Source organism: Calypte anna, chromosome 3 (genome assembly GCF_003957555.1).
Source record: "Calypte anna isolate BGI_N300 chromosome 3, bCalAnn1_v1.p, whole genome shotgun sequence".
NCBI classification, from domain to species: domain Eukaryota; kingdom Metazoa; phylum Chordata; class Aves; order Apodiformes; family Trochilidae; genus Calypte; species Calypte anna.
This window is the reverse complement of record NC_044246.1, coordinates 1,725,737-1,753,339: the sequence shown is the minus strand read 5'-3', so window position 1 is coordinate 1,753,339 and position 27,603 is coordinate 1,725,737. Positions and strand designations below refer to the sequence as shown.

The following is a 27,603-nucleotide window of genomic DNA, read 5'->3' as shown; positions in this document are numbered from 1 at the left end:
GAATGTTGCAGGCACTCAGTAAAACCTCTCCCACTGAGGAGCATCTGAGCAAGCATCAGAGCCAGCTTACAGTCTGTCATTCCCAGGAGGCTTTAACATGTTTATATGTGGGATGGAGAGATCATTTGTATTTTATTTGCTTATAAAGCAACCTTAAATGTCTGCTTAAATAGGAAATTTGGGTAAAGCAGACTTTGAGTATTGATGAGTACAATGATTTGTAGAGCACTCCCCACTGTTTTGTGGGAAACCAAGGGTAAGCAGAACCCATGCAATAATTGATTTTTTTCCTGGGCATTAGTCACTCCCTTGATAGTTAAAGTCCTCCACTTGCCTAAGTCAAACAAATATGTTCCCCTTGTCTGAGCAGTGACTTTCCTGTGGATCAGTAATGCCAGGAAAGCAGGACTGCCCAAAGCAGCAGATACACAGAGGCTGCATGAGGATGGATCTGAGACATTCGTGCCTACCTCCACGGCTCAGACCCTCTTAGGTTCCCTCTGACCCAAAGCCCTCAATGCCTGGGAATGAGGAGCACAGCACAGGGCACTTCTGTAGCTCCTTTCACTGAGCCTGGGGAGTTCCTCCAGAGCTCCCTGCAGCTCTCCTGGGGAGGTGCAAACTTCATTAAAAAACAAAATAAAATAAATACAACAACCAAACAGAAAGTCAGAGGCAGAACTCCCTGTGGGAATTTGCTATGCCCAGGTCCTGTTGAGCAGTCAGGTGCTGAAGGAGCAGATTCCCAGGGTCAAGCACACAGGTCAGCTCTGTCTGCTGTGTTCACCTTCTCTCCTGCACTGGTGAGGCCACAGCTTGAGTCCTGTGTCCAGTTCTGGGCCCCTCAGCTCAGGAAGGAGATTGAGGTGCTGGAGCAGGTCCAGAGAAGAGCAAGGAGGCTGTGAAGGGATCCAGCACAAGTGCTGTGAGGAAGGGCTGAGGGAGCTGGGGGTGTTGAGGCTGGAGAAGAGGAGGCTCAGGGGAGACCTCATCACTCTCTCCAACTCCCTGAAAGGAGGTTGGAGCCAGGGGGGGGTTGGGCTCTTTTCCCAGGCAACTCTCAGCAAGACAAGAGGGCACAAAGGGTCTCAAGTTGTGCCAGGGGAGGTTTAGGTTGGAGATGAGAAAGAATTTCTTTCTGGAGAGGGTGATCAGGCATTGGAATGGGCTGCCCAGGGAAGTAGTGGATTCTCCGTGTCTGGAGATCTTTCCAAAGAGCCTGGATGTGGCACTGAGTGCCATGGGCTGGGAACTGCAGCGGGAGTGGATCAAGGGTTGGACTTGATGAGCTCTGAGGTCCCTTCCAACCCAGCCCATTCTAGGATTCTAGGATTCTATGATCAACTCCTGGCCCAGGGGCTGAGGAGGGGAAGATGACACAGAGCAAAAGATCTGCCACAACACAGCTGAGACTCTTGGCCTCTGAAAAAGGAAAATCAGCGTGCTGAGCAAGCCCAGGGATGGATGCTACTGAGGTGTCAGAAGGGCAGGTGTCAGGTAAGTTCAGTACTGAGGAACTATGGATTGGAAAGAGTTCAGCTGCACAGAAAGAGGGCATCAAACCTGAGCAGCAAATCAAACAGTGCCTCTGCTTTCCTAGAGGAAATTCCCTCAATTCTGCAGAGTTTGGAGCATCCGAATGCTCTGCTCAATGGCCTCAGTGGCAACTCTGTAGAAAAAGTATTCAAACCCCACAAAAAATCACAGCAGATACCCAAACTGTGTATCTAGCTCCAAATTACCAGTCCACCAAAGAACAAGCTACTTAAATGCAGAGGTTTGCACCTAAAATTAAAGAGTGAGGCAAAACTCATGACTACCTGGGGCTTTTTAGTCTGGAGAGGAGAAGACTGAGAGGGGATGGAATTAATGTGTATAAATATATGAGGGCTGAGCATCAAGAAGGAAGGGAAAAGCTCTTCTCACTCATGCCCTGTGATAGGATGAGGGCAATGGATTCAAGAGGGAGCACAGAATTTCTTTACTGTAAGGGAAAAGAATTTTATTTATGTGAGGCAGAACTTCTCTCCTGTAGGGTTACAGAGCCCTGGCCCAGGCTTTCCAGGGAGGCTGTGGAGTCTCCTTCCCTGTCTGGATCCATTTCTGGGTGCCCTGCCCTAATTTTGGTCCTGTTCTGGCAGGGGATTGGACTCGATGATCTTCAGAGGTCCCTTCCAACCCCTGACATGGACCAACCACAACATTCCTGCCCATGGTGCTCAGTATCAACTGGTTCTCCAGAGAGCTTCCAAAGCCCCACTGCACTGACACAAATCACTCAGCAGTGTCTCTGGAAAAGTGGCAGCACCAGAGCTTCTTCCCTGAGGAATGAGACCCCTCAGAACTGTCCTGGGGAAGCTCCCACTGCCCAGCAGTATTGCAGCAGAGTTAAATGTTCCTGTTCCTTGGAATGGGAAAAGAAACTTCCCCCACCACCACCCTTGTTCTCTGAATTTTGTGCAGTTAAGGCTTTTTTCTCCTATTCCTCTAATAGTGACACAGAATTGAACAGAAGAAACCCTGAGTAATTGCTTTTGCATCACCCAGAGGAAGACAGTTCCTGGCTGGGAGGGCAGCACAGCACAGGAACACATTCCCAGGATCCATCCTTGGAGGTTTTTCAAGACCTGATCTAAAGAAAATCATGTCTGAGCTGACTTACTGCTGGGGGCAGCACTGCCTGGAGTGGAAGGGTGGAGTAGGTGACATCCAGTGGTCCCTGCCATCCCACAGTTATGTGATTCTGTGACTTTTATCAGAAAAAAAAAAAAATCTACTTGTCTGCAGCACACATCCAATACAATGCAGTTTGATTTTTGCTTTTTTCAGCTACACACTCATTTTCAGCAATCTCTCAATTATAAAAGTCAATTTCCCAGCCAGCAAACAGTTCACGTATTGATTCTCATCTCCTAAATGCAAGCAGCTCCACAAACAGTATGCTGGTGATGTACTGAGGGCTAGAAGAAATTGCTCACATTTTAAAGGGAGAAAAAGCACAAAAGCTGCAAATTGACAGCCTCTCTTCTCTACTGGAGCTATAATTTCAAATGTCAAAAACCTTTGACATGCCTTGCAGATTACATCTTTAGGAGAGCCATGCTTCTGTTTAAAAGCTGCAATGAAAGGACTTTTACCCATTTGGAATTGTAATTTCAGCAAACTCTTTAGGCTGCAATCTGAAGCCCTTTCTCTGAGGTCTGAGTTACTCATGCTGTCAAAGAGCTCTGGCTGAGCAGAACTCTGATGGAATTCTGCACCTACACCCAAAACTTCAATAGAAAGAGGGAAGATTTAAAAGTCTAATTAATTAAAAGCCTGTATCAGGACCCTGACTTGTAACAGAATGCTTGTAACCCCAAGCACAGGCTTGAGCTCCTCTCACTGCAAAACCAAGCTCTGCACAAACCTTCAGCCCCTGGGGTTTAAGTCCTGGTGGTTCCCCAAGAGCAAAGGACCAGGAAGAAATGACTCCTCCTGGAGCAGGGGTTTTCATCTCTGCTCTGTGTTCCAAACCTTCCAGCCCCTCTTCCAGCTGAAGGCAGCCCCAAACAGCTGGATTGATACAGCAGTCCCACTGGTTTTCACCATTCCTCTCCATTCCAGAAGGGCCTTCTGGGGAAACAGCCTGTGCACCCCTAAATCCCTGCCTGGGCAGAGCCACCAGAGTTCTTCTCAAGGGCCAGAGTTTAAAACAGCCTCAAGGCTCAACACATTCTCAGCTTAAGGGAGCTGCAGGTATCAGAGGAAATGGCACCCGTTTATTTATGCCCAAAGCCTTGTGCTGAAAATCCAAATTAATTCTCATCAATTCTGGTGAGACCCCAGTGTGAACACTGCCTTCTGCATCCTCAGCACAGACAGGACCTGCTGGAGCAGCTCCACAAAAATGATCAGAGGGATGGAGCACCCATGTTATGAGAGGAAAGGCTGAGAGAATTGAGGGGGTTCAGCCTGGGGAAGAGAAAGCTCTCTTCTTTTTCTTTTTTTTTTCTTACAATGAGGATGGTGAAACACTGGAAGAATTTGCACCATCCCCAGAAACACTCAAGGTCAGGTTGAGTGGGGCTCTGAGCAACCTGATTGAATTGAAGATGTCCCTGCTAGATGACCTTTAGATGACTTTTAGAGCTCTGTTATATCTAGATGACCTTTAAAGGTCTGTTCCAACCCAAACTGGGCTATAATTCTATAATTTTACATGGTTATTGAAAGCCTCACCGTGCATGTTCTGGTCCTTCAGTGCAGAGTCCTGAATGGACTTCTCTTAGTGATCATCCCACCTCTGATCATGAAGAGAAGATGTGAAGGTTTGACTGTTTCAGGGTTTGATTGTTTCAGGGTTTGGTAATCAGAAAACCAGGTCAGGAGTTACTGTGCTATCCTCTCACCACTGCAGTGAACTCACTGGTGTCCTTCTCACGTGCAATGTGGTTTTACTCCCCTGTTTTCTCCTCCTCCCTTGCAGAACAGAGATCTTCACAATGGAAAGGTGCTGAGATTTCCTGTAGTCTACTCTGGATTTCCTTCTCTTGGGCTGTTTAAGAAAGAACTTACATTCACTTCAGAAGCTATCTCTGGCAGAGCATGTTTAAGATAAAACTTAATTAAGTCTGTCTTTAATGCTGAATAATTAAACCTCCCATATCTATCTCCAGAGGGCTGGAGTGGAAGAATCTGTGTTTAGCATCATTTTTGTAATTTCTGACATTTAAGCATATTGACATTTTTTCTTTAAAGTAGCCACAGACATACTTAGTCTACTCTGGTCTGCTTGTGGCAAACACTAAATGCCATTTCTCTCAGAGTTCCTATTAAAGTCTGCTAGGAATTAGATATTGCTTGGAGATTTCCTGCCTCCTGCACTGACAGTTTTCCCTCCACACTTCTCCAGAGCTGTCCTACAGTGCTCTCAAGTCTTCATCTGCTTCATCTGCCTTCCCCAAGCCTCAACTCTCTCACATGGGAAAGTCAGGAGCAGATATTTCCATATCTCCAAGTGTATGAGGGACCAAAGCTACAGCTGCCAAAGCCTTCCAGGGCTTGCAGTGGGTCCTGGAACAGCTCTGTGAGGGATTCCTAATAGGAAAAAAAAAACCAGGATGATTTTCCAAAGATGAAATCCAGGCTGAAACTATCTGCCTGCAGTGACTATTCCCAAGGAATATTCCCCAGGAATTGCTAACAGACATTTTCCAGTCGTTTTTCACCTCCTGGTCCTCACCCTGTGCCCACCACACCAGAGTGGGGGCAGTGGGGTCCTCACCACCTCCTTAAGTTATGGAATGGCTCCTGTGCCATGGATGGAGGGACTCAGCTCACCTGATGGAATATTGACAGTTCATGGCAATGTGGATGTGCAAGCAAGAATGGAAGCAAAAGGGTGATTACTCCTCTTTCAGGTCCTAAGCAAGAGGTGGGCTTGTGTGGGTCCCATCTTCTCCACACTGCTTGCTTCTTGGTTCAAAGCTCACAGAAGGACTGACAAAAATGAAGATGAGTTTCCAGACAACGATGGGATGGGAGTTTTGCAACCCTCCTGAGCACACTGGGGCAGTTTCCCTGAAGATCAGTGCAAGATTAGAAATGCACAGAGGGCTTGCTGCTCTCCATAAAACCAACAGGAAATGGGAAGGTGGGTCAGAGCAGCCACCATTCCCAGCTGGACTCCTGGACCTGTTTCCCCAGAGGTCTCTCAGCTCCATAATTCCACAGTAGAAGAAGCCACTGGAAAAGGTAATTTGATTTGATTTAATGCCATGAGGTGCGGACTTGTGGGCCTGCACTGGAGGGATATGTGGGGGAGAAGAAAAGGCTGTGGCTGTTGCTGAAGGCTGGGGGAGGCTTCTGCCACCCCAGAGGGAGGTCATGGAGCTTTCCCATAGTTTGTTCCACAGAAAAGGCCAGTTAAAACAGGGCAGCTTCTGCCATGGGGCACCTGGGGGTAACTCCTGAGATAGGGAAGGAGTTTTATCATCAAAATGTACAGCAGGAAAATTGCCTATGCTGATTTATTGCATTAGATTTATTTATTTTTATTTTTTTTTGCTTCCAAACCCCCTTTCTCTCATGCCACACTGCACACCAGCCTGCACACCAGAGGTCTGTCCCTTCTTTGTGCTTCACTCCCCAGAGCCCCTGCTTGCACTTCTGCAGCCTTAAAGCTCCTGCTCCTCTGTAGGGCTGGGGTGTGCTCAGTGACAGAGAGCTCAGGTAGGGACAGCAAGGCTCCAGGAGGAGACTCCTGATACCCTTTCCTTTTATCTGCCAGGGATATTCACATCCATGGAGAGAGGGTGGTGAATATTGCTCCTACACCAGCCTCCAGCCATGGTTCCATCCAATGGACACAGGAAAGGTGGAAGGCACTGGGGAGTGAGCCCCTTTCTCCTTCCCCATTTATTTCCACACTTGAGACAAACTGGTTGGAAGTCTTTGTGTCAAACCTATCAAACCCTGCCTGGCTGAGCATTACAGAGCTTTGTTTGTGTTAGTCTGGTGGATGAGCAACACCAGAGCCACCCCTGAACCAAACAGGAAAGGTGAAAGTACAGGGGTTGGGTTTGCTCCAGTCCCATCCTCCCAGCCCACACCATGGGTGTGTGCATGGAATTCCTGCTCCATGCTCCTGGGAACAGGCACTGTGCACTCCAGCAGCTTCCAGTGAAAGGCTCTGAGGGCTTCAGAGCTCCTGCCATACAAAAGTCCATTGTTCAGCTGCAGCACCCCCTCCCTGCCCTCTCCTTACAAAAGCAGAGATCACAAGAGTGGCATGTTTATCTTAGCAGGGTGTTAAGTCCTACCAACTGAGTCAGAGCTGCTGCTTTGGGATTAGGAATGGATTTACCCCTGGCTAGCCTGCAAGATCCCAAATGCAGGGCAGAGCACACGTAGCAGAGCTCAGGAAGCAGTTTTAAGGAGGGAAATTGTGAATTTCTGAGCTGGGGGAGAGAACTTGGTAATGACAGAGTGAAGTGACTTCTACTGCAGCCCAGGAAAAGGGGCTGTGTGACAGCCCCAGAAGGGAACACTTGGGGTGGTGGTAGCTCAGTGACAGAAGGGTCCTAACTGCCCCACAGCAGCCTCTGGAAAGACAATTTAGGACTTGTGTGTCCCACAGGATGGACTGAATAGCAGCAGCATGAGTTGAGGGGGTGAGAGGCAGGGAGTTCTCTGCACCTTACCAACGAGGCCCAGGCATTCAGCTGGCCTTGCCCTAGCAAAGAGCTCCAGCACAAGGCAGGATCCTCAGCACAACAGCCTTGATCCTCTCTGATACCTCTGCAATGACTTCACCATTGAAAAAAGGGAGGAATCATCTTCATTTTTCCAAGCTGGAATATACAGACTCTGTCTTCACTCTCCCCTCTCACTGTCCTTGTGTCTGGGGACAAGCCCATGTCCCCACCACCTCTGGCTCAGTGACATTCCTTGGACATCAGTGCCACTTAGGACCAGCTCTGAGAACACCTCTTGCAACTCTTGCCCACATTATGTGGCTGGCCAACCCATAATACTCATCCTTTCTGCATCAAGGGGTGCTGCTTACCACCATGAAGCTAAATCAATTAAAAGCCTCCAAAGACAGAAAATCCTCCTGTGACTCTTCTGGGTGTTTGATTTCTTCTTCTACTGTTGTTAAAGGAACTGCCTGGACAACACATTTAACCAGCAAAGGGTAAATAGGAAACTGAAAATTAAGAAGCAGAAACCTCTCCCAGGATTAGCCTCTGCTGTTATAATCTTTTAAACAAAGGCTGCCCTCATTTAAAAATAAAACACTGGAAAAAGTAAACACTGGAGAAAACAAACACTGGCAAGTAAAGCTGGTGGGCTGTGGGATGGAGTCAGGAATTGAAGCAGCCTCTCCCAGCTCCCATTTCTGCAGCCTCCTCTGCAAAAGCTGAGGCCAAAAGTCAGTGCAGAGCTCCTGGGGCTCTCTCCATCTTCACCTGGCAGCAGGAATGAGCAGTGTCAGGGGTGACACTCAGCAGGGCCTGCAGAGCCACTGCTGCCTGGCACAGGAGGAAGAGCTCCTCAGCCTTATCAGATCCCCTTGGGAAAAGCTCTGCATTCCTCAGGACCTGGGATAACCCAAAGCTCTGGGTAAGGGCTGAAATGTCTTTGATCAGTCAAAAGGAGAGAGGAAAAAAAAAAAAAAAGAAAGAAATCCACCCCCCTCACCCCTATGGTCTGCTTTCTCTCCAACATCTGCTGCTGGGAGGAGGTGGCTGAGCTGGGAGTGATGGATTCCTTCAGATAACCTGACCAATGCTGTGCTTCAAAAGTAGTGCCCAGTTCATGCTCTTGGGTTTCTTTGGTTTTCTTTTTTTAAAGCTGTGCTGTTACTACTACCAGAGTCAAGAAAGAGCACTGAACTAAAGGCTTTTGTATCCCAATGAACTTTGCACTGCCCTTGGGTCTTGCCTCTGCCAGAGCAGGTGATCAGGATGCTTTTGTTTAGGGGAAACATTCTTTTCTTCTTCACCTTCCCAGTGATCTTAAATCTCTTTCAAACCCCTGGGAATTTTCTGCCTGTTTCTGAGGAGTCTGAAGCTGAAACCAGCATGTTATCACCAGGTGTGAATTTCTTCACCTGCAAATTGGAAGTGTCCCTAAACCCAAAACGTTTGGGTTTCCAACTGAAGAGTACAACCAAGGTGCTTTGTAATCCATACAGAGGATAAAAACACTACAAAACAAACTAAATATGATCTGAGTGAACGTGTTTGCATGCTGGGTACAGCAGTCTGTAAAATAAAAGCCAGTATTTCTGTACAGTCTCTAAAATAAAAAGCCTGGACTTATTTATTGCAGTGCCATTAACAATAGGGAATTACAGTATCTTGTTTTCTGCATTGTTTCATTCAAGAAGATTAGAAGACATGCACACAAAAGAAAAAAGAAATTAAAATGAAAAGGCACACACTGGAATTTTCTCCAAAGTAGAAACTAGATGTGACCTCCTTAATCTAACAAATAAATTAAAGCTTCCTCCCCTCACCCTCCAGTGTCCCTGTGGGAAGCCAAATTGTGCCATCTAGTGGGATTTAGACCAAGTCTCAGCTGCCCATTCCCAGGAGATCCCACGGCCACCCTACAGACCCTCTCTACTTGAGCAGCCTGACTTCCTAACAGGGAACTTTTAGGATTCCACTTTGCTCCCAAGCTCAAGTCCCTCCTGTGCTGCAGCTGCAGGAAGGCTCTGCAAACGCTCTGTTTGCCCAGCAAGGGACTTTGTGTGCTCAGAAGGGGGATATTCAGAAGCTGAGCCAGGATGGACAGTGTGCCCCCAACAAACACGTTGTGCAACTCCCCAAGGGCAGGCTCTGAAAACAGGGAAAAGAAGGGAGAAGCCATCAGGGCTGGCTGGCTAGGAGGAAACTGTTCACTCCTGGAGCTGGGCAGCACTGACAAGGTAAGATGCATCCCACAAAAGCTTGGGTTTGGGTTGTTTGTTTTCTTTTTTCCCCAGGGTCTGGAGGAAAGGAGAGGAAGCTGCTTTTTTATCTATCTGCTAAACCCATGTTTCTCCCTGGCTGCTGAGCTGATGGGAATCATAGAATCATAGAATCATAGAACTGGCTGGGTTGGAAGGGACCTCAGAGGTCATCGAGTCCAACCCTTGAACCACCGTTCAAGGAAAGATGGGGGAAGGTATTTTCATGAGGATGACTTGGGAAATTTGGAAGATGGGAGCCACAGGCATCACCACTGCTGGTGATTCTGCAGTTTGCCAGGCAGCTGGCAGCCTTGGCTTGCTATGGAGCTGCTGTGAGCAGGCACCACCAAACACACCATCTCCTTCCTAGCTTTGCCTCAGCTAATACCTAAAGTCCTAATACCCCTCTCAGTACAACCTTTAAACCTGTGCCCTTTCTGGATTAGTCTATCTTGATGTCAGACAGGTCTTTCACTGCTTGTAGTTTTTTTTCTTCTGTGCTAGTGGTAGGAGAGAGCCACAGAATAATATAGAATAATATTAGAATAATATTAAAACCAGGCCAAGTGTTGCATGTGACTTCCATACCTATCTAACAAAGCCTGGAAGGTGTCCTTTGGGAGCACTCATTAGTGCCTTGGTCACAAGCAGGTAAATGATTAAAAACTCCATGAGGAGTCTTCACTACTGGAAAAAGTAAAGTTCAACCCTCAAATAATTAACCACTCTTTCCTCTGTGACTGCAGTGAGAAGCAACCTGTTCCAACAACACATCAGCTATTCTTCTCCAGCTCAAAGCATCCTGTGGAGTAATTGGATCAGCTCTGCACTGGCAGAGCTTTGTATGAATCAACATGGAAAGGAATTTTAAAAATGTTTTGGTTATTTCTTTTGGATTTTTACTTCTCTTCACTGCCTATGGAGGACTCCAGAGCCTACAGGTAAGTGGGGCAGGGATCCTGAAGCCTTTTTGCCTTTTGACAGAACAATCACTCCAGTTGTCTGAGAGCTATTCTGAGCACAGGTTCTATAAACCTAGTCAGATCAGTAATTATTCCTCCCTTTTGAAAGTCTAGGTGAATCAATCACTTCCAGCTCCTGAGGGCTCCAGAGAGCATATTTGGATATTTGGACCTTGGGCTCTGAAGAATTTCGAAATTATTGGACCTGTAGTTGAAAGCAGAGAATCTTCCACACTTGCTAAGTCAGCCCTTCAGTGCAGAGCTGAGGATATTCCTGCCTGAGACAAAAAAGAAAGGCCAAGAAAAGAGGTTATCCTTCACTCAGCTTCCTTTTAGAGACAAACTCAAAGAAAAATTACACGAAGTAATCTAAAGTCTGACTTGTTAAAGCTTTGAGTTTGAGCAATTGTCACCTTGTTCTGTGTCATGTGTTCATACATGGGCTATCCTAGGAAGGAAAACCATAAATCCATAATCTTGGGGGGAAGAAGACAGTAATAACAATCCATCTCCCATGTGTCTCTCTTTCTGCCTCAAGGCACTCTCTGCACACCACAGTGAATTCTGCCTGTGATCAGATGTGTCTAAACAATCATTTTTTGCCCCTGCAGAGCAGTCTCCACTCAGAAGAAGGCCTGGGTGTTGCTTCCTTAAGTGTTCTCTATGCTGCCCTCATCTTCTCCTCCATGTTCCTCCCTCCAATCCTCATCAAGAAGCTGGGCTGCAAGTGGACCATTGCAGGCTCCATGTGCTGCTACATCACCTTCTCCTTAGGGAACTTCAGTGCTAGCTGGTACAGTTCAAATCCCTGAACTCTCTCTATTGTGTTGGAACAAAATTAGTGAGGGGAAAGCTCTTTCATCTTCTTCTTCTCCTCAATTCCTCCTCTACCTCTGCACTGCGGATTTGAAAATTGGGTGCCAAAGGTGCTACCTGCAAGAAATAGGAATAAATAAATCCAGCAGCAGCTGAAGCAGAGAGGTGAGAATGTGAGAAGCTAGAATGAATGCATCCACCTGCCCTCCTGAAGCTGCTTTTCTAACTCACAGGCACAGCAGAGATTTCCCTTCAGAAAAAAAAAAATTAAATCAGAAGTTTCATTTAAACTCCAGATGACTTTTAGGACTGCTTTTGCAAAGACTGGTAAGGGAGGGCTGTCTGCCAGCCACTGGCTCTGAGAGCAGAGGATGACAGAAGATCACCAGCTCCTGCATTGCCCTTTTGGAGGTGGGTGAACAATTTACCTCTGCTCTCCAGTGGCAGGGGATGCAACTCTGGAGGAAAGTCCCTGCCTTCTCTCTTCTGAAGGGAAAGTGCAACTTCATTCTCAGGTACAAGAGGACAAGGCACATGAGTAGCTCAGGCCCAGCCCCTGGCCACAGCTGGGAGGGGTTGCACATCCTAAACCCCCCTTCTTGGTCCCATGTAGTCCATTTCTTGAATCACACAGAGGATAAATCTATTTTCTTTCATGTCTGTTTTTGCCTCTGGCTCTTTGGGCAAATGCTTGTTGTGCTAGTGGATGATAAGTGTGTTAAATCAAGTGTTCTTTGGCAGGTACACCCTAATCCCTACATCTGTGATCCTGGGCTTAGGAGGAGCACCACTCTGGTCTGCCAAATGCACTTACCTCACCATTGCTGGCAATGCATATGCTGAGAAAGCAAAAAGGAGTGGGAAAGACATCATCAACCAATACTTCGGGGTCTTCTTTCTGATATTTCAGTCCTCTGGCATCTGGGGAAATCTGATCTCGTCCTTGATATTTAGCCAAGCTTCCAACAAAGGTAAAATATATTTGAAAATCTTGGTGGTGCTTCTCTCTGTAAAGATCAGCTGGTTAGAGACACTTAGAAGGGAGATTTCTGTAGCTGAGCTAGTGACCCTCAATAGCCTTCCCAGGCAGTGGGAACAGGCACTTGGGATGTGGCAGCCCATCTGAAGGCAGGTCTTTGAAATAGCTGGGCTAAATTGCTCTCTGGAAGTGTCTATTTTCTATCAACTCTTCATCTGAAGAAAGCTGAGACAAATAGCTCAAAAATAAGTTGTCTACAGAATTCCTTTTGGATTCCCCCCAGGGTACTGTAAAGCCTGCACAGGCTGCTGGCAGTGGCTCTGTCACATCTGACTTCTCTTTCAAGAGGATTAAAGCAAGAGACAAAACACTGCAGCAGCCTTTTTGCAAAGCTCATAGGATTGGATTAATTTGCTGCTAAACATCCAAGGTTTAGTCATGCTGATGCTGGTGCTTGCTGGAAATGAGTGCTTTGCAGAACTGTCAAGCAGCACCAGGAGCAGCTGTTGGCAGGAATCTGCATGCTGGGGCTGCTCTGCTGGATTTCAGGCTCAGACAGGAGCTGCCAACGTAGCTTGAAGAAATCACTCAGGAGTGCTGCCCTCATTTCCCACACTTGTAATTGCTGTAAGCATTAGAAGGGCAGTGGTGAAGATAAATGAACATTTGGACACCACCTCAGAGATGCAAAGTGCTGTGGTGCTCCATCCTTGCAGTCTCCTGAGCCTTCCCAATCTGTCAGAGTCAGAACAGGATGGGCTTGGAAGGAGCTTGTTCATATGCCACTGGGAACAGCAAGAAGTTCCTCCTCTTCCTCCTCCTCCTGGGCTCACTTACCCAGCATGTCCTCTGGGGGCTACTCAAACAGATATTCAGATAAACCTAAAAGTCAGGGAGCTGGCATGAGGTTTTAACCTTTGAATCCATGGGTTTATGGCGTGGTAGTGTTGCTAGCTGTGTTCCTTATGGAGAATCATGCTTCCTATGAACTCAAGCAGCTATAGATGAAACACTGAAAGCAGAATTCCAAAGGAAGGTATCAAGTGCAGCTGAGCCACAGGATGGCTCAGGAGGGAATAGCCATTCTGGTTTTATCTGTAACTCTGCACAAGCTGCAGCCATTTGACTCTCTCCTGCCTCACAGCACACATCACGTTAAGTGTTGATAATAAGAGGATTAAAATACTCCTTCTCTAGATTCTAAATCCTTTCCTAGTTTTACATCTGAGGATGGTCCTCTGAACTCTAATGGAACTCTAAATTTTACTTATTTCTTTATCACTTCCATTGGGTTTCAGGAACTGCTGTGCTCCTGGGAGGTGTGCTAGGAGCAGCTCTCAGAGCTTCACAACAGAGACAGAAGTTATCATGTTATAAACTTCCCAGCTGGGTAAGACTCAGCTTTATTCTAGAGACAGCTTCTTGCAGGGGTCTCACTTCTTTTGCTCTCCTCTGAGAGTGCAGGAAAGGTCCCCACCTGTACTCTGCACGTACTTAAAACTTGTAATTTCAGTGAGCAGTCAGAAAGATACCAAAATACACAAAATTCAGGCACATGACATCCCCTTATTGCCTGCACCACTGCAGCCAGCCTCAGGAACACAAACTGCCTCAGGAGGTGATTGCCCAGGTGGCCAAGAAGGCCAATGGCATCCTGGGCTGGCTCAGGAACAGTGTGGCCAGCAGGTCCAGGGAAGGGATTCTGCCCCTGTGCTCAGCTCTGGGGAGGCCACAGCTTGAGTCCCGTGTCCAGTTCTGGGCCCCTCAGGAAGTTCAGGAAGGAGATTGAGGTGCTGGAGCAGGTCCAGAGAAGAGCAAGGAGGCTGTGAAGGGATCCAGCACAAGTGCTGTGAGGAAGGGCTGAGGGAGCTGGGGGTGTTGAGGCTGGAGAAGAGGAGGCCCAGAGGAGACCTCATCACTCTCTCCAACTCCCTGAAAGGAGGTTGGAGCCAGGGGGGGTTTGGGCTCTTTTCCCAGGCAACTCTCAGCAAGACAAGAGGGCACAAAAGGTCTCAAGTTGTGCCAGGGGAGGTTTAGGTTGGAGATGAGAAAGAATTTCTTTCTGGAGAGGGTGATCAGGCATTGGAATGGGCTGCCCAGGGAAGTAGTGGATTCTCCGTGTCTGGAGATCTTTCCAAAGAGCCTGGATGTGGCACTGAGTGCCATGGGCTGGGAACTGCAGCGGGAGTGGATCAAGGGTTGGACTTGATGAGCTCTGAGGTCCCTTCCAACCCAGCCCATTCTAGGATTCTATGATTCTATACCACAACAGAAGACAGCAAACAATGCAAATTACAAAACTCATCCTTTCTCACTCATCAATATTGCAGGGTTTGGGGTTTTTTTCCAGAGGAGCCCAGCACACCCTGCCTTGCAGCTTCCCTACCACCAATTGCACATGTATTTTCAGCTTCAGGTGATGCATGATGAGAGAAAAAACTCCTTTTCCCCACTCCCACACTCCCTAGTGTGGCCTTTTGCATGTGCTGAGGGTTTGGGTGTTCAAACCTGTGCAGTGGTAGCCACTGGCTTGCAGAAGGTAATGGTTTGCTCTGTGTTATTGAGTTTTATCTGGTGCTGAACCTGAAGTTGTTTATGACACTGGATAAGCAGCCAATTCCCATCTCAGCAGCTTTGATTGGAATCAGTAGGGAAAAACACAGCAAAAGTAGTTACACAATAACCCCAATTGCAAAATTACAGCTGAAGTCCTGCTTAAGCAATCAGGCAAGGTGCAGTGCAGGGCCCTTTGGAATGCTTGGATCAGGGACACATTCTGCACAGCAGGCACTGAAATAATTCTGGTTTCTGGTCCTTCCCTACTGCACAGCTTGTTCAGGCTCATCCTCTGGGTCAGGTTTTTTTCTCTACAAAAAGGGTACTGGGGGAAGTGGGCACAGAGTGTGTGCTTTCACACATGCCCAGCACAACACTGATGGGACTGAGCAAAGCAAAGGTCGTACTCAAAACCCTGCCACAAGTTTCAAGTTCAAGTAATAAAGCCAGGAAAAGCTGATTTCCAGGGAGACTGCCTTACTGGGTCAGTTGTAATTTGAATTTATAAACCCAAAAGATGCCCTGAGGTGGTTTCCATTCCTCTAACATATGCAGAAGTTACCTGAAGAGGGATAATGTGCTCTGGCTGTAAGAAGTGAGGTCCAGCAGTTCAGGGGTGATGTAAACTGAGGAACCTGTCTCGTGGGTATTGTGATTAAGAGGCACCAATGCAGACTGGAACTTGAAACACTGCAAATTGAGCTTGGAATCAGATTTCAGGCTCTGGCTTTAGTCCATGTCTCCATGTAACCATCAATTCAGTTTTCTGCCTCTTGCAACTGGTTCTGTTATGCCAAACCTTTGTGTGCTGAACTGGGATTCTGAAGTTAAACACCTCTGATCAGGAAGGGTTTGAAACCAGGACCAATCACCAAGAACTGGATTCTCATCTTACATCCTTACATACAGCCTGCATTAACCTGACCTCTCCCCTGTCCTGCCTTTCTTTTGGTTCTTACTGAATTAGTGGAACTACCAGAAGAAAACCTGGAATGCTGTGGAGCATACGACTGCACAACTGGTACCAGTAATGCTACTGGGTCAGCAGAACCCTCCAGCTCTTTAATCTACACCCTGCTAGGGATCTACACAGGTAAGGAAGCCCCACCTCCTGTAACGAATATCCCTGATGGGAAACCTCCTGCTTGGGAAACCTTCCATGCATTTGCAGATGAAGTTTCCAACTTCCTCCTTCAATCCAATTTGCTAAAAGGAAATAAGAGATGTGAGAGGTGTAAACAGCTCCTTCCTAAAGAGCTGCTTTGTGCCAGTGCTGTATCATTTGGGTCTGAGGAAGCAAGACACTCTTTACACCTGAGATAAAGCTGAAGGGGTGACCCCACTGTTTCACCCAAAGTTGGTGCTGCTCTACAGACCAGACCCAGAAGGAAACTCCCTTTGCAATGAGAGGATTTCAGCAGTTTATCCAGTTGTGTGTGAGAGAGTTTTAAACTCGTGCTCTTCATGACCAGCAGTAGTCAGCTGGTTTCTGGTGGCACTGGCCAGATTTATGCATGCAAGGGTCCAAGATGCTCCAGCAGCTCAGCTAGTGATACCTGAACTCATCTGGAGATGCTGGCTGGTGTCCTACCATGCCTAAAGCAGCTTTAGCATGTGAACATCTCTGTAATTAGAGGTGGGCCTGAACCATGGCTGTCAGGACTTGTGATCATTTGGGGTGAGGTTCTTGGATCCCTGCTGAGATTTTACAACTTCAGTCAATCCTCAGCCGTGCTGCCTGAATCATAAAATCTTAGCATGAAAAGGAGAAGATAAAAAGAAGCACCAGGAGACCTGGCATGTCTCCTGCTCAGTGACTACAGATGCTGCAAACCCTCCTTGCATAAGGCTAGAAAGGAATCAAAGACAGGGGAAGGCTGATGCCCTTGTAAATTAGGAAGACAAAAATAGATCTGCAGAGATTCATCCAGTGAGGAAAGTTCAAAAAGCCTCCAGCTCAGAACAATTTCTTCCCTGGATAAAGAGGAAGGCAACATGTCACCTTGGCTCTGTTAAAAGAGCCTGGCAGTCTCTGCACACAGGTTTGTGCTGAGACAGACACAGGGAATTGTCACACACTCAGAGTTGTGATCTGGTCAGAGTCAGACAAGTGCATGGCAGCAAACCCTCCCCCTTTCCCCAACCCCACTCTGAATTGGTGAGAAAATGCAAAGCAGATCCCCCCTTCCCTTCCAGAGTGTGCTGGAGCTGCTGCCTTTCTGCTAGAGGCAGGTTTGGCTCACAAGTTTAAATTTAAATTTGATTACTTACATATACAGCACTCCCTTAGGCTTTGCTCATGCAAAATGAATGCAAGCCTTCTGTCTACTGACCCTGCATCTGTAGGGTTTCGTTTTTCGTTTAAGCTCTCAATAAAAGATAAGTCTGTTCCTACCTCGAGGGAAATCAGAGAGCTAAATATTTCATTCACAGTCTTTTTTAAAGTATCTCCTCTGTTTGGTTGCTGAATACATGTTTTGCCCAGCTTGGGTGGAGACAATAATGGATAACTCGTGTTGTTTAGTTTTCTCAAGGACTGTGGATGTTTCTGTTCCTGTTCATACCACCCACTGTAAAGCCCTGTAGTTACTTATCTCCTGTATTTGCTCTGACATATCTGTTAGAAGATTTGTCCTGAAAATGTGGATGTCCTGCTCTCACCCACAGAAACCCTGCAATCAGCCCCCCCAGGCACTAATGAACACCCTGGCAGAGCCAACAGTGACTTACATCAGGAAGGGTTTACAGAGAAACAGGGCACTGGAGGACACAATTTCATTTTAGGAGACATGGATCACAAATAATAAGGAATAATAATTTTTTTTAAAGTGGCAATTTCCTGTAAATCTGCTTATGTGCACACTGAAAGGTCACAGCAAAGAGCATGGCCAGCAGCAGAGGTGCACAGGACACAGTGTGGATGGAGAGAGGTGCCTGCTTTACTCTGAACTCCACTTGTGCCATGGGGAGATTTCTAATGAGCCAAAGTCAGAGAGGAAAGATAATCATGCCTTGCCTTAATGAAGCAGTCAGCTGTGAATCTGGGGCTGCTTCTGGTATACCAGGAGCCAAAGTTACCTTCTTGATAACAGGAAAAAAAAAGGGTACAAGCAACAAACCTAGACTGACAGATTTGTTCATTCTCTGATTAACTACCCCCTGTCTTCTTTCATGTGCTGCTTCTGCTAGGAAATTCTAGGTTCAAAGCTGTAACTTCCATCTTTTTCAAGTCACCCAGAGCTGCTCATCTTTAAACCAGCACATATTCCATCCTCAAAGCATGGCTCCAAGCTAAACAAAAAGAAAAGCACAACACAGACAGGGATCCAAGGCAGCACTTCTGCTCCTGGCCCTTCATTTTCATTCCCATGTATTTGAAAGATCATGAAACCCCCCAAGCCATGAAAACCTTGGCACTGGAAGTGAATATTCCTCTCTCCTGTTGATTTAAAGTCTTTTGATAGCTCCCCAGGGAGCTGTTTCTCCCCAGCTCCCCATCCCCATGCCCCCTGGCTTGCCCTGGAGGCTGAGCCCTCACCCTCTGCAGCTGTCCCAACACCAAGCTTGTGGGGATCTCTGAGCTGCAGGAGATGTGACCACAGCTCAGACCTCCTCTGTGACACAGGAATGGCCTTTGCACTGCAGTGGAATCAGAGGCACCTGCCAAAAACATCCCACAGAGAGCTAAGTGTGGAGTCAGAACAAGAGCAGCAAGCCACTTCCCAGCCTTCCCACAGCATTCCTCTTTTTTTTTTTTTTTTCTTTCATGAACTTCTTGTTTTGTTTTTGCAGCTAGTGGTGTGCTAGCTGTGTTGCTGATTGTTATATTTCTGGACCAGATCAAATCTGACCAAGCAGAGGCTGAAAAAGAAAGACTAGAGGCACCATCCTTTTGGGCTACGTTCCTAGCAACTTTCCAGCAGCTTAAAGACAAAAGACAGTGCCTGCTGATCCCTCTGACAATGTACAGTGGGTTTGAGCAGGCATTTCTGTCTGGTGATTACACAAAGGTGTGGATGACAATGAAAATGTATTTCTGCCTGAGTTTCTGTGCCTTTTTGTCTCACTGTTGCATCTGATCTCTGCTTACTTGTGAAATGAAGATGTTTTCAGAGGTGATTTGTGGTTTGCTAAATCACTGCTTACTTCTGCTCCAATGAACTCTGAGTGACATCTTAAAAAAGGAGAGGCCAGCAGTAAATATGTCCCTTGGAACAGCCTTAAAAAGAACATTGTGGAGAGCTTAACTCACCAGTGGAGGCCAGAGGTACAGGTTCAAACTCTTCAGCTTGTTGTAAATAACAAACTGGGAGGAGAGCCAGAAGTCTGCAAAGCTTTTACATCTTCCTTCTTTCTGGTTTCCTGAGAGTTTCTAGAAATGCAAGTCAGCACACTTGCCACATATTTTATTTTGAGAACCTTTACAGAAAGTCACTGGTGCAACAGCTCCAAGCTCTGATGGACTAAAATGCTCAAAGCCACCTCTGCTCCTCCAGTTCCTCTACAAACCCAGACCCACAGCATGTGTGTTCTCCAGGCAATCACTGAGAAAGCCTCCAAAGGAAGGGGACAAACTTCCTGAGCTGCTTATTTAACACTTCAGCTTTCAAAATGTGTGTTTAAGCACTTGCTGCTGTGTTGGAATGCATTGTAAGGGGCACTCACTCCATGGCCATCTCCATTGCCTGCACATGAGGTCCTCTCCATTTCCTGGGAGCTGCTCTGTACTGAATGCAGTGGCAAGTGGCAATTTTCATCTCTTGGGTTATAAAGGGGAAAGGCACAAAATTCTTAATGCCACTTCCAGGGCTTTTATTTGCCCATTTTTTCCTCCTGCTTGTTCCTGCTCTGTTTGCATGGCATCAGTCTGACTGGGAACTGGGGTAGGAGTACTGGAGCTGGAAGGCCAACTGTGTCAGTGTGCCAGGGACTTGTCAGCAAATTCTGTGCTCCTTTGATCTCATCCATGCTGTGACTTTACCAATTACTCAGGCTGAGACCCTTGAACCTTGGCTGTATATTTGCACTGAACAAAAAAACCTGTCAACCACTGCCTCTTCTCTTCCAGACATATGTGACCTGTGCCCTGGGGATCCATTACGTGGGGTATGTGATGATCTGCTTTTCAGCTGTCAACTCCCTCTGCTCCCTGCTCTTTGGAAAGATCTCTCAGTTCACGGGTAGAAAACTTCTCTTTGCTCTAGGTATGTAAAGGTCCCTGGAAGGGCTGATTCCCTCCTGTAATGGGGAAGCTCCAGTACTCCCTCTTACCTGCACTACAAAGGGAGAGCTCCCTCTCAGCTATCAGTTAAAACCAAAGCCAATCTGGAGTCAAACTGCATTCATTTATTCATTCAAACTTCACTCAGGAGAAGCAGCAGAGGTAACCATGTCCTGAGGGCAGTGCCTGACACCATTCTGCTGGTGGTGAAGCTCTCCCTGCTTTTGGGGACACTGCCTACTCAGAAAGTGCTCCCCCAGCTCTGGTGCTTGGCAGCTCTAAGGCCACCACTGAGAGATGATCTTCAGCTTAAATGCTGAGGGCAAAATGATGCTGGGAAAGGATTTCCCCACTGGGGAGAAACTTACAGCTTAAATGCTGAGACCAAAACGACACTGGGGAAGCATTTCCCCACTGGGGAGAAACTTCCTCACCTTCATGGAGTGAAAGCAACTGTAAACCTGGTGAGTTTGAACTTGGAATTTAAGCAGCCAGCCTAGGAATTTCAGAATTAATTCTTTTTAAGGGTTGGCCTGATGTTCTTTTCACTACTTGCTTGATAGGGAGAAAAATAAAAGCAAGAGTCACATGCCAGTGTGTCAGTCTAGAGTGACTTGAGGCCCCCTGCATGGGTCAGTAATTTCCAGGTTGGCATGAGAAGAGTTTTGGATATTTAAGAGCCTCTTCCCCTCTAAAAAGCACTGTTCCAATAAATAACAAAGTAAGGGAGGGAGAAAAATACCAAGAAACCTTTTTTTGTCATTTTATTTTGACACCTTACTTCCACAGCACAGCAACTTGTATTGTTAGAGACTTCCCTGCCTGAGCCACTGTGTACCTGGATGTTCCACGGGGAATTTTAAACCTGGGCAAGGAAGAAGAAATTTAGGATCCTTTATACTACAGTTACTGGCTCAGAGATTCTTCTGTACACGTCTGTCCTAAGTATAGGGCTTGCTCTATACAACTCAGTTTAGATTTTTAAAAATACCAGATAAGAATAGTAATAATAATAAAAACAAACTCTATAGTGTCAGTAATGCAAGACTTCTGAGCCTCTCAGTCCTGTTGAAGTCTGTGTACTCAGCATGTAAAGGTGTTTGTGGGGGGGGAAGAATCAGAGCATTCTTGTTTTAAACAGAAAGAAAGGATGTGGATACACTGGCACGGGAGTTGGACTCAATGATCCTGAGAGGTCCCTTCCAACTCAGCACATTCTGTGGTTCTGCAGCCCCTCTGGAGGTTCCTAGAATCATAGAATCCTAGAACTGGCTGGGTTGGAAGGGACCTCAGAGATCATCAAGTCCAACCCTTGATCCACTCCCGCTGCAGTTCCCAGCCCATGGCACTCAGTGCCACATCCAGGCTCTTTGGAAAGATCTCCAGACACGGAGAATCCACTACTTCCCTGGGCAGCCCATTCCAATGCCTGATCACCCTCTCCAGAAAGAAATTCTTTCTCATCTCCAACCTAAACCTCCCCTGGCACAACTTGAGACCTTTTGTGCCCTCTTGTCTTGCTGAGAGTTGCCTGGGAAAAGAGCCCAAACCCCCCCTGGCTCCAACCTCCTTTCAGGGAGTTGGAGAGAGTGATGAGGTCTCCCCTGAGCCTCCTCTTCTCCAGCCTCAACACCCCCAGCTCCCTCAGCCCTTCCTCACAGCAATTCTGCTGGATCCCTTCACAGCCTCCTTGCTCTTCTCTGGACCTGCTCCAGCACCTCAATCTCCTTCCTGAACTTCCTGAGGGACCCAGAACTGGACACAGGACTCAAGCTGTGGCCTCACCAGGGCTGTGTCCTTAGGTGCTGGAAGGAAACATGTCTCAGGAGTAGGAAAGGGGAGCAGAAGGGTGCTTTCTGCCCCTTCCCACATTCCTGACATGATGGCTGCAGATCTTTCAGCATCTCCTACTCAGTGGGCTGAGGATCAGCACCAAGGGCCTCTCAGCTCAGGTCCCTGCTCAGATTATTCACTGAGCCTGCCAAAAGGCTGCTTTGTCCCGTACTGCATGTGCTACCAGCTCAGTCAGCACAAAGCTCAGGGAACCAGAAAGATTTTTAAAGCCTGCCTTGTGCTCTGCTTGGGGGAAGAATTTGCCAGTGTTATCAAGCACTCTCTGTCCTGTTGGTAAAGGCATTTTTTATTTCTGTTCTTTCTTTCCAAACCAACAGCCACCATCACAAATGCTGCCTGCATAACAGCACTACTGCTGTGGAAACCTCATCCTAAGCAGCTTGCTGTGTTTTTTGTGTTCCCTGCTCTTTGGGGCCTATCTGATGCTGTTTGGCAGACACAAACCAATGGTAAGTCCTGGTGACAGTTAAATTAATTATCCTGAGCTGTAAAAATGTGTATATTTGTACTTATAAAACAACATGAGCATAAAAATTATAATGGCTTTAAGACAGCATGTAAAAGAAATATGTTAGCTCATTGGAAAGTAGAAGTAAGAACAAGTTGGGAATAAGAAAGTAAAATACTCATTAAACAGTTTTTTCAAAGATGAAAAGAGAAGAACACTGCAGAGAGTGGTGATGGATATTCAGACAAAATATGCTGGAGGAGTTTAAGTATTTCAAAGAAAATAAGAAAGCTTAGAAAAATGATATATTTAGTCTGTCTTTTGCAGTAAAGGAGAGCACTCCTGGTAAAAATCAACTCAAAACTCACAAACAAAAGAAGAAACAATTTTTTAGGAGTTAGAAAAAAAATTGAAGGAGAGAACGACAGAGAGCAACATTATGCAGCCAAGTAAATCCATGAGTTCTGATTTATTCCATTTCAAAAACCATAATTCAACGTGGTAAAGCATAAGAAGGCAATAAGAAGGAGCAGAGACTTCCTCTTGAAGGGAGATGAAAAAACCTGCACCTTTAGCCTGGAAAAGTGATGAGTAAGGAAAGCAATCAATAAGACCATGAACAGTGCAGAGAACCTGATTAGAATTTGCTGTTTCTTTTAATAACAGAACTAGTGGCACCAAATCAAGTTGTCTTGCAGCAGACTTCATAGAAATTAAAATCAATCAATCACACACTGCTTAATCTAAATATGGAACTCATTGCCCAAAATGTAAATGTTTTTTAAGCTAAAATTACATCACTTCAAGGGAAAATGTTCTTATCATAGAATCCTAGAACTGGCTGGGTTGGAAGGGAGCTCAGAGATCATCAAGTCCAACCCTTGATCCACTCCCGCTGCAGTTCCCAGCCCATGGCACTCAGTGCCACATCCAGGCTCTTTGGAAATATCTCCAGACACGGAGAATCCACTACTTCCCTGGGCAGCCCATTCCAATGCCTGATCACCCTCTCCAGAAAGAAATTCTTTCTCATCTCCAACCTAAACCTCCCCTGGCACAACTTGAGACCTTTTGTGCCCTCTTGTCTTGCTGAGAGTTGCCTGGGAAAAGAGCCCAACCCCCCCCTGGCTCCAACCTCCTTTCAGGGAGTTGGAGAGAGTGATGAGGTCTCCCCTGAGCCTCCTCTTCTCCAGCCTCAACACCCCCAGCTCCCTCAGCCTCTCCTCATAGGGTCTGTGCTCAAGTCCCTTCACCAGCCTGGTTGCCCTCCTTTGGACCTGCTCCAGGAGGTCCTCTTAGGAGCTACTAAAGCCTGGTGGTGCAGAGGCAATCTCCAAATCAGAAATCTCTGCATCTTTGGTCAGAGTCAGGAGGGTGTTGGGGGGATACCCCTGTGCACTTGCCTCATTTCTTACATCCTTAACCTAATATTCTCTACAGGACACAGACTGTTGGACTCCTCATTTGATACATTACAGTTGTTTTGCAATGTTTTATGTTTTCCTGCTCTGTGATCCACTTCAATTCTTCTGTACTGACAGTGCAGAAAAGGAGCTGATGCCAACCCACTTCCAGGAGGGATTATTTTAACTTACCCAACTCAGGCAAAACTAGAGGAAGTTCTCTTCTAAAGACAAGACTCTGAACTGCTGGAGAGGGCAAGAAAGAGCTGTAGTCTGTGACCACTTTGAAGTTCAGCCTGCTGGTCACTGCCAGGCACACTCTTTGGAAATCAGTGTCACAGCCTGTGTCAGGGAGACACTTGGGTGCTCTCCCATCTGCTCCCTAATTTTGCCTCTTATTTCAGGAACAGTTTTGCTCTCAAACTCCCATGTGGCAGATGCCACAGGAAGATGCCTGGGACAGAACTAGCTGAGCTGGGCCCACCTCAGGGGATGTGTCTTGGCTTCCCTCCTCCTGATCACTTCAGTAGCTGAGATGATCTCACTGGATAGATAAATGATCCTCTTCCTGCTGGAGAGGACAAACACCACAGTCCTCTGCCTGGCACTAACAGTGCTCAGCTTTACAGCAGGGGTAGAATCCTCCCTCTAGACACAAGGAAGGGACCCGACAGACTCCTCCTGCAGCTCCAGCCCATAAATCTTAAAGAAAAAATCAAGCCAAGAGACACCCTTCATCTTCTCTCATCCTAACCCACAGCCTTCAGCCTTTGGTAGGGTTTTAAATCATTGCTCTCATTACTCAGGTGTGTGAAAGGAGATCACCAGTGAGGATTTGCTGCAAAGCTGTTAATTAATTGTGCTGCCTAGGCTGGGGGGAGGAGGTGTCCCTGCCCATACAGGGGGGTTGGATTTTGATTATCTTGAAAGTCCCTTCCAACCCAAACCATTTTATGATTTTATGATTCATTTCCTGCTTCTTCAGCCACAGTCTTCCTGACTGCTCCTCAACACTCTTGAGAGACAGATCTTAATGTCCCACTGGGCTGAAGGACCTGCCCTTCATCCTGCTTCTCTCTTTCTTACTTTCAGACTCTTAATTTCTTTTGGAGTCACAGGAGGGTTGAGGTTGGAGGGGACCTCTGGAAGTCACCCAGTCCATCCCCCCTGCTCAAGCAGAGCCACTCAGAGCCCCAAACCAAGGACCATGTCCTAACAGCTTATGAGACTCCACACCCTCTCTGGACAACCTGTGCCAGGGCTCATTCTTACAGGAAAGGTTGTTCCATGGTGTTCAGAGGGACCCTCCTGTGCTTCAGTCTGTGCCACTCACTTTTCTCCTGTCACTGGACACCACTGGCTCCTTGCTTTTCAGTCATTAAATACAATTTGAGTTGTCTTTTGAGAAAGACATCTCAGGAAGGTCTCTGCATGCCTGATGGAGAGGCACCTGGTGCCCTCATAAGGCAAAGGGCTAAGTACAGAGGACCCAAGTGGCAGAGAACAAGGCTGGGAAGTGGCTGCAGTTCCCAAATCCCAGAGGGGACACAGAGGATGGACAAAGTTTTGTGCAGTGCTGTGACAAGGCTGACCTTCATCACAGCACTGTAACAAACAGATCACCTCCATCCCCAGATTCCTGCAGGATACTTGTGAAAATTTCACCATTTTTTTCTAGCTGAGGAAAAAGTGGTCCTTATGCTTGCACCATTTATTTTTCTACCTGTACTTCCTTCAGCTGTTCCACTGCTCCCAGTTATAAAATTATACAGTTTGCTTTGTCACATTGTCACACTGGAGCATCAAGAGATGCCATGAAACCTTGACAGAGAGGTGCAGTGACATCAATCCATAATGAGCAGGATCTCCAGCTTGACAGACCCATTTAGGACTAAATCTCTTCTCCCCTTCATCAGCCTCATACCAATAAGCATCACATGAGAAATTCCCAGCTCCAAAGGTTATGAGGTGAGATAAAACCTCTGAAGCAGCCCTAGAGCCCGAGGTGTGTGGTCCTTCCTCTGGCAATGACTGCTGCTGGGGCCTCAGCAGCTTAACCACTCTACAAACCCCGGGGCTTTCTGCTGCAAATTTAAGGCTTTTTGGTAATGGTAAATACCCACTCTGCTCTGCTGTGGATAGTTAATATTGGAGTTCCCCCTAGAGGACCTACAGGCTCACAGTAGGTGAGTCACTTCATCTTCTGCAAGGTTCCCAACATGTCTGTGGATGTGTGTGGACACTCCTCACTTATTCCAGTGAAAGCTGCTTCATTTCATACTCTGTGGTGCCCTCCCTTATCTAACCAGGACAGAGATGCTATTGTTACTAGGGCAATAACTGCACTTGGGGTATAACAATTGTGTAGCACAGAGTTATTGGGTAGACTACAGTAAAATAAAGTTCTGTTGGGGCTGAGGATAGGAAGCAGTCTGGATTAATATCCTTGTTATCCTTAGGAAGGGTAAGACTCAGCCTGGAAAACTTACAAACCTCGACCCAAATGATTCCCCAGCAGTCCAGGAGTGCAAAAATCTTTTAAGACAAACCTGTTTTTTTCCCTTGCTCTGACACCAGTGCACGAAGCCTATTTATTTGCAGGAAACACACGGTTTGAGACTTCCCCTTCACTAGCAGAGCCTCTCCTTCCTTCTAGGACTCTATGGGGCTTTATTTGAGAAGCACAAGGAGGCTGCCTTTGCCAACTACCGCCTGTGGGAGTCCCTGGGGTTTGTCATTGCCTTTGGTTACAGCCCCAGGCTGCAGGTCCACACCAAACTCTACATTTTGCTGGCTGTCCTTGCCCTCGCAGCAGTGATGTACGGAGTGGTTGAGCACCTGGAAGAGAGGAGCTCCCCCAGGGCACCTCCTGCTGCTGCTGCTGAGAAGGAAAATGTGGGACCCCTCACCCAGGATACACACATGTAAGCCAAGAAGGGGAGAAAGATGAAGGCAAAAGAGCCTAAAGGCACGAGTTTAAGGCCAGAAAAATGCACGTCTCAGGAGTAAAATCTGTTTTGATGTCTCTTCATTTGCCTTCACCCTTCCACACAGGGGAAGAACTAAATGTTTTCATTTTTTTTTTTTAATTCTTAATAAATGTCACCAAGACGCTTGAAGTCCTCACGTCTCTGTATCAGTGGATCAGACTGAGTACCACAGCTTCACCATCACACCTGGAAGACCACAAGCAGCACCACTGGGGCTGCTCAGCTGACTGCAGACAGCACACATCATGTCATGGAGCCCCTGTTTGTAAAGATTGTTCTTATCCCACATTCTTTCACCCTGGCTGCAGGTAATATCAAGTTATAAACTGTACGTTTACAGTTGGTATCAGAACACCACAAAACCTGCCAACTCCTGAGCCCACCAACCTACCTCAGGTCAGCAGAACACTGTGTTTCTGCCCATGTCATCCTTCTGTCCCAGAACCTTTTCCCTTTGGGTTTTCTTGTTTCCCATTTTTTCTTGTCTCAGTTTGGGGTTTTTTTTCCAATTTTTTTCAATGTTTTCCAATTTTTTTTTCAATATATTTTCCAAGCAGTGACCCCTATCAAGATTTCCCTCATCTCAATTCAACTTCTGTTTGGTTTTATGCACACAACATTGTTTCCATATTGGGATTTTTGGGGCTTTACTGCAAGGAGGAGTGCCAGAGTGCAATTAGAGGGCAGTGTCCCTGCATCTTGATGAGGAAGCACTGAACAGATACCATGATCATTGCTGGTAATGACACCACACTCAGATCCCATGAAAGAAATTGAAGACAAATGCTGCTCATCTCCAAGATTAGTACTGCCCCTGGAAATAAAACTTCATACCTAGTTAAGTTGCTGCATGCCATGGAGCTAACATTTGGAACTAATTTTTCTCAATTATCAACCATAAAAGGAGGATGAGGCACCATATGGTGTGACAG

At 46.7% G+C, this 27,603-nt stretch overlaps 1 protein-coding gene and 1 long non-coding RNA gene across 4 annotated transcripts in view; one reads left to right on the top strand and one right to left on the bottom strand.

Moving 5' to 3' along the window:
- The window catches only part of LOC115598022, a 49,086-nt gene that overhangs the window by 21,282 nt on the left and 201 nt on the right, over positions 1-27,603 (bottom strand). The gene's annotated exons all lie outside the window — the stretch shown is intronic.
- On the top strand, positions 9,199-26,807 carry UNC93A (unc-93 homolog A). 3 transcript variants are annotated; one of them, XM_008499956.2, is made up of 9 exons: positions 9,199-9,418; positions 10,189-10,383; positions 11,016-11,197; positions 11,962-12,191; positions 15,723-15,848; positions 18,548-18,765; positions 19,824-19,959; positions 22,148-22,279; positions 26,338-26,807. In XM_008499956.2, exons 2-9 carry the CDS (start codon positions 10,297-10,299, stop codon positions 26,607-26,609), a joined length of 1,383 nt encoding a protein of 460 aa, XP_008498178.1. In that variant the 5' UTR covers positions 9,199-9,418; positions 10,189-10,296; the 3' UTR covers positions 26,610-26,807. The 3 variants fall into 3 exon arrangements, with proteins under 3 accessions (XP_008498178.1, XP_030302784.1, XP_030302783.1); XM_030446924.1 differs by lacking the exons at positions 9,199-9,418; positions 11,016-11,197 and having other exon boundaries at positions 10,346-10,383; XM_030446923.1 differs by lacking the exons at positions 9,199-9,418; positions 10,189-10,383; positions 11,016-11,197 and adding an exon at positions 11,638-11,735.

Excerpts from the sequence above, each read along its gene's own strand:
- UNC93A (XM_008499956.2), top strand. The coding sequence starts at position 10,297 with ATGGAAAGGAATTTTAAAAATGTTTTGGTTATTTCTTTTGGATTTTTA. Across the intron at positions 10,384-11,015 it reads GAGGACTCCAGAGCCTACAG|AGCAGTCTCCACTCAGAAGA; the intron begins GTAAGTGGGGCA and ends TTGCCCCTGCAG. Across the intron at positions 11,198-11,961 it reads GGGAACTTCAGTGCTAGCTG|GTACACCCTAATCCCTACAT; the intron begins GTACAGTTCAAA and ends GTTCTTTGGCAG.